The sequence below is a fragment of the Pterocles gutturalis genome, unplaced genomic scaffold (assembly GCF_000699245.1).
Source record: "Pterocles gutturalis isolate BGI_N339 unplaced genomic scaffold, ASM69924v1 scaffold52033, whole genome shotgun sequence".
Classification (NCBI taxonomy): domain Eukaryota; kingdom Metazoa; phylum Chordata; class Aves; order Pterocliformes; family Pteroclidae; genus Pterocles; species Pterocles gutturalis.
In genome coordinates, this window is record NW_010122527.1 from 1 (window position 1) to 6,512 (window position 6,512).

The following is a 6,512-nucleotide window of genomic DNA, read 5'->3' on the forward strand; positions in this document are numbered from 1 at the left end:
TGTTGTTTCATCTAGGGGAATGTGTATGCTTCTGATGTACCCTGTCTGCAGGTTGTACAACCTGGATGCTCTGTTTGATACCTTCGATGAGGGTAAAGATGATGATATGGTCACTGGGAGAAAAGGGATGCCCTTTCACATGCAGTATAAATATTAATATAATTCTCAGCTCTTGTACCTTACAAAAAAAAAAAAAAAGGCTGAGCAGGCTTTCTTTAAATTTTGAGGTGGTCTACCTCTGGCCTAAAAATGACCTTGTGTATTTCTGGGGAAACAGTATCTAGTTAAGAAAGCTATAAATTAATGGAAAAATGTTTTATATCAAGATGTAACATTTCAATTCTTCACTTGTATTGTTTATTTCCGTAACACAGCAACAGAGGTATAGTTAAAAAAACCAATCATGCATACATTTCACTTGTGTACCTGAAGTTGGCTTTTATGTATTTCTTTTTTTCTCGTAAAGCATATGTCATTGTTGTTTGAAATCTGTTAGTGCTTTATTTTATAGAAGTGGATGGAAGAGGGATTCCTAGTTCTGATTTGACCAACAGTGCTTTTCTCAGGAAAAAATATTTTTGGAAACCCAAGCCTTAAAATTGCCAGGAAGCAATGTGTTTGTAGGCTTGTCAAGTAGTAGGCAGTGGAATTCAACTCTTAAAAAAAAAAAAAAAAAAAAAAAAAAATCAGTGCTTTTCCAGCTAAAGCAAAGCTTGGAGTAGAGCATTAGCAGCTTGAGTTGTTTGTGTAGGAGGGTTTGGTGAGACAGAAGCCTGCTCATTTGAGTCAGGTTACCTGCCAGGGACTTCAGCAGAAGCATGCTGCAGAGGTTCTATGGAGTGTGTCTGAAAAAGGTTATTTTTATGGATTGTGCATGTGTGTATGCGTGCGTGTGTGAATGTTCTTATGTATATCTGTACGTGGGTGTCTCTTACCTAACTAGCAGCTGATATGTTTGGGTTTGGTTTTGTGTTTCAATACTATTCTCAAGATACTACTTTTTCTCTTTTCAGGCTTGGATTAGTATTTTAGACTCATAACATACATTACTCTGGAGGTGATGTTTTCCTAACACTTTCAGCTTGGCTTAAAAAGCTGCTTTGCTGGAATGTTTTAAAGGGTTAAAAACCCTCTAGGATTTGAAGTTAATTTCAGTTAATTGAAGGAAACTAGTTTAACTTCTGGCCTCACCAAAGAAATAACTGGAATCATGGATCAGAACAACAGCTTGCCACCCTACGCTCAAGGCTTAGCCTCTCCTCAGGTAAATACAAATAATAGGCAACTGTGATCTGAATTTGGTTTTTGAAAGTGTTTTTAATTTCTTGCATGTAACTTCAGGTTTTTGTTTGCAGATCTGAAAAATTCTGCTAGGTATAGAATGATGCTAGTATAAAGGAGAATTTTAAAACCATAAATTTGTGTATCCAGAAGTATAAGAAATATGCAGATATATGGGGTTCCTTTAAGTTGGAACATGACTGACAAGTTGGAAATACTAATTTAATTTTGGTGGTTTCCCTTTAAACTAACTTGTACATAATGGCCTGTAGCTGGGTTATTAATGCATTTGGTACGATGGGCACAGTCTTTGTTCAAACAGTTGCAAGTTAAATTGTGGGTCAGAGTTGAGACATGCTTGCAAGGGAGTGTGAGAAGCATATCGGCATCACTGTCTGGAGAGGAACAATGCTAGAATTGACAGATCCCTAGAGACAATGCTTTATTGTGTAGAAGAACTGCATTTCCAAATGCTTTCTGTTTTAACGCGTTACTACTATGTGCCTCAGGTTTGATGTGATGAACTTACCTTGATTTATTTTTAGATGACTCCTGCAAGCTTTTTCTCTTAAAAAGAAAATGGAGTCAACAGGATCTGTGGTTTCTGTTTCATGCTTTCTTCTGTAGGGTGCAATGACTCCAGGAATTCCAATTTTTAGCCCAATGATGCCATATGGCACAGGACTAACACCACAGCCTGTCCAGAGCACCAACAGTCTGTCCATCCTAGAGGAACAGCAGCGTCAGCAGCAGCAGCAGCAAGCAGCACAGCAGTCTACATCACAGCAAGTGACACAGGGAACATCGGGTCAAACTCCCCAGCTCTTCCACTCACAGACTCTTACCACAGCCCCCTTACCAGGAACCACACCCCTGTACCCCTCTCCAATGACTCCGATGACTCCAATAACTCCTGCAACACCAGCGTCCGAGAGCTCTGGGATAGTGCCACAGCTACAGTAAGTGTCCCGTGTGTTAGTGCAGCATGTCCCTTCTCAGATAACCCTTTAAAGACTTAGGACCAAAGCCACATCAGGAACGGGGTACTGCATTTTGGTGTGAAGGGAGGTCCGGAGAATTTACGGGTCTCCTCTAGTGATATGAGTAATTTTTGCTTTTATTTTTAGCTTAGCTTCATTACTAAACCATAAACAGTTTCTTAGCATTTGTCAGCCATACATCTTTTAAGCATACCAGCGGAGGATGTTATATATGTCTTAACACCATTGTAACTTTTAACTCTATGCACTTCAGGAGTTCATCGTGCTTTAGCTATAGCCTGGGTTGATAATCTGGTATTTCAAAATATGTATACTTAGAATTTTCATTTGTACTTTACTGGATACTTGTGACCTGTTCGCAGAAAAGCAAATAGCTCTGCTTCGCAAATAGCTCCACTTCACTGCACGTAGAATTTTGTTAGTGAGGTATTAAAGCAGAATACAGGAACTATCACAGCTGAAAAGGAATTAGAGGGGTAGAGGCGAAGAAACTCATTGCTACTCTAGGAGCTAGAGCTGAGTTGTGCTTAATATTCCATGTTCCATTTTCTGTTTTATGACTACAGCTGAGTTTGTAATAAGGGAAGAAAACCTAGAACTAGGTCTAGGTTTAGGTATGAAAGTATTTGCACTGAACTTTAGTTTTAAAGAGACTTCTACAGCAATTTACAGAAGGCCCAAAGATAATGGTTGATACTGTGACTGTTGCACTGATTTTTTTTTTTCCCCATTGAGGACCTTTAGAGTTCAGAGTACTCCCAGAAAATAAGTTCAAAGGGAATTTGCATCTAGGAACTCCTCTTAAACTTTCTAGAGACCTGCTATCCTATTGCCTGGCAATAGTTTTACCTCCTGGGTCATTCCCATTTAATCCTGCACCTCCTCTTCCTCCTTGAAGGGCATACCAAGGAAGATTTCAGATGGTACTATTGTTATCTCATTTTCTCCTGTTTCCAGCAGCGTCCCTGATTATGTGGGGGCTCTTGGCATCAAGGATTTTTTCTGCCAAAGTGAAATAGAGATTCTTCTCATGAGACACTTTTCATAATAGCTGGCAGATAAGAAAGAATCAGCAAATTGCCTTACAAAAGGAGATTCCTGAGCCAAAACACTGCTCAGTGCTTTGGTCAGTAGGAAAGATGTCATTCAAACTCACTTGGATAAACCAATTTAAAAGAAAACCACAAAAAACCCCAAATAAAATTGATCAAGCTTGGTTAAAAATGAGGACGATACATTAAAAGGACAATAAAGAATTCATGTATTTCTCTGAACTGTCTTCAGGAATATTGTGTCCACGGTAAATCTTGGTTGCAAACTTGACCTAAAAACCATTGCGCTTCGTGCCCGAAATGCTGAATATAATCCTAAGGTAAGAGAAATTTATTAGAGTTCATCCTATAACAGGTATGTCAAAGGCACAGGTTGTGGGTGTAGTTTGCTGTAATAGATTGAAAAACCTTCCTACTATAGATGCAGTTTTATACTGTAGTTAAAAAAGAAATCTTTAATAAACTTAAAACGTTTCTATACTGATGTAGCTGTGTTTTACACCAGGTTGTGATTTGGTAGATTTAGAAGGAGCACAGCACGTTTAGGAAGAACCTAACCAACAGTGTAATAATACTCTGGCAACGTTCTTTGTTGTAGAGCTGGCCTCTGCTACTACTCATATGGGCATGTTTGTTTGTTAGGTGCAGAAAGTTCCTTTTTCATGTTACTGTGAAATATCTGACGATGATGAATTCTTGGTCTCTGTCTCTCGACAAGGGAGAAAGGAAGGAAGAATTCAGCTTCTGGGCTCCTGCCAGAGCCATGGTTGTTCTGTGTATGCCGTGCTTCCTCCACCTGGCCGCTCCCCTGGAATTCTTGTGGTTGCAGTGCAGTCACTCATTTTTTACAGTCTTGCTTCCTCTCTGAGCTTTGTTCCTTCATGTTGTCCCCCAGTACTTCCACCATCTCCTTGCTCCCGGTGTCTAGGTGGAGTGGAACAGCAAAATAACATTGATTTTTTTTGCATGTTGATTTTTTTAAGGTTGTCTGGTGCTTCTCGGTAGCAGTCTGCTAAACCGTGGGATTTTTTTTATCTCTGGAAACTTTGAGCAACAGCAGAGGACCTGGAGCATTAAATTAAGAAAATCATGTTGCTTCATTTTTTCTTTCGGGTGGCTCCTTTTGGCAATGTTATTTTTGCACCCACAGTAGTTGGACACTATTTCTAATAAGAGTTTAGATGTTGTGTAGTTGAACTGACATGCATTGGGGAGGCTTCAGTTTTCCTGGGCTGTGGCATTTTTTTGGTTTAGTATTTGGGATTTTGCTGCAATTTACCTGAACTCTGCTCTCTTTATTAAAGCATGCATGCAGGCAGGCATATGTGGTAACTGTTACTGTAAGTTTTTATCAGTGATGATGTTTCATAATTGCATGTGAGTAGGATACTAGTGCAGCAGAAGTTTGAGCGTGCCATGGTGACTCTTAAGCCAGGGGTAGGTGGCTGTGTAAAACTTATAGGCTAGAATAATCAATACGAAATGCTGTTTTCCCCAGGGGAGAGAAAGAAGGGTTATGTAACACACCCCTGACTTCTAGTCAGTACATTGCTCTACCAGTGCAATGGTAAATACCCCTGCTGTCCAGCTCTACCTCAGTGTGTGTTTGAAGCTACTGATGATTTAAGCATTTCAAGTAAATTTGAAGTGATCCATAAGTATGTTTGAACTTAGTATTTCTTTGCAGTACAGTGTAAATTGCTACTTAGATTATGCAAATTTGGTTTTAATGTAATGATTACAGCAATGTATCACTAATAGTCTCAACGGTCACATTTCAGCGTTTTGCTGCTGTTATTATGAGAATAAGAGAACCACGTACTACTGCACTTATATTCAGCTCTGGAAAAATGGTGTGCACAGGAGCGAAAAGGTATGTTTAGGCATTACTACAAGCAAACTAATTCAGGCTGTCTTTTCTCTTGTACTGTGATGCTTTGTAAGTCCTGTAATTTGTATGTATACAACAAAGTTGTACAGGTACAACTAAGCTTGCTTCCCAGTTATTTCAAATAGACTAATATACGTTTCTTCACAAAATGTCCTTTCATGACTAAAAGGACTTCGCTACGAAAGGGGAAATGGTAGTTCTGCTTCTGAAGCTCTTTCATACAGTCTAATAAACTTTTTTGCGGAGGTTATTATATTCAGGTTTTTTGCTTTGCAGTTATCTTTTTTTTCCTAATAATTAAAAAATTTCAGTGACTGTACACTGAAACTGCTTAAACTGTAGGGGCGGTGGCAGAGGAAGAGTGATTTTACATTTGGATAGGCCAAGAGCTCCAAGTCTCTGGTCCCTGTAGTCTGATCTGTTCTTAACATGATCATTGAAGCATAAGAATTGAAAACTAAACATAAGCTTAACTCCAGGGGGCAGGAGAGAAATTCTGCTCTGAAGAAGTCTATTAGGAATCCAGAAGGAATAAGGTGTTGAGCAGAGGTGAATGAATAGAGCTGTACAGGAAATGCTTTCTTTGCCTGGTGATGCTTGTAGTTCAAGTTGTCTAATTCTGCGTTAGGAGCAACCAGATCCGCAGCTGTTTACAAAACTAAAGCAAACGGAGTTCTACAGCAGCGTGTAAGGCTGTGCAGTGTGTTAAGCCCAGGTTTGAATACCTGGGCTGAATCAAGCAGAGGATTTCGGCAGTTTACAGATTTTTATAGAAATACGTGTTTTCTAGCAGTTGTAGTTCAAAATTGTTCTACACAGAAAACTTAAGTAACAGTTCTCATGTCTCACTAGAGAGATTCAAGTTGATATTTTAAGAGTGTGAAATATGTGGATTTATGGCTGAACAGCAAGTACAACATTAATGGCGTTCAGGATACCAGTACTAAAATTAGCATGCAAATCAGTGCTAGCTCTTAATTTTGGTTGTAAAAATTTTGCATGTGACCTTCTCTTCCTCCTCAACACAGACATTTTTCACAATTAAATATTTGTGTTTTAATGTTATTTGCTTCAAGTAATACTTAACTGAGGAAATAATATGGATATCCTTTTCTCACTTCAGTGAGGAGCAGTCCAGACTGGCAGCAAGGAAGTATGCAAGAGTTGTTCAGAAATTGGGTTTTCCTGCAAAATTTTTGGATTTTAAAATTCAGAACATGGTCGGCAGCTGTGATGTGAAATTTCCTATCAGATTGGAAGGACTGGTACTCACGCACCAGCAGTTCA

The 6,512-nt window shown here is 39.1% G+C and overlaps 1 protein-coding gene across 1 annotated transcript; it reads left to right on the forward strand.

Moving 5' to 3' along the window:
• Positions 1-1,012: 1,012 nt before the first annotated feature.
• On the forward strand, positions 1,013-6,508 carry TBP (TATA box binding protein; the record flags this gene model as incomplete). Its single annotated transcript, XM_010077535.1, has 5 exons — positions 1,013-1,264; positions 1,909-2,240; positions 3,567-3,654; positions 5,116-5,207; positions 6,349-6,508. Coding segments are annotated over exons 1-5 (726 nt in total), but the record flags the coding sequence as incomplete, so codon positions are not given.
• Positions 6,509-6,512: the final 4 nt, after the last annotated feature.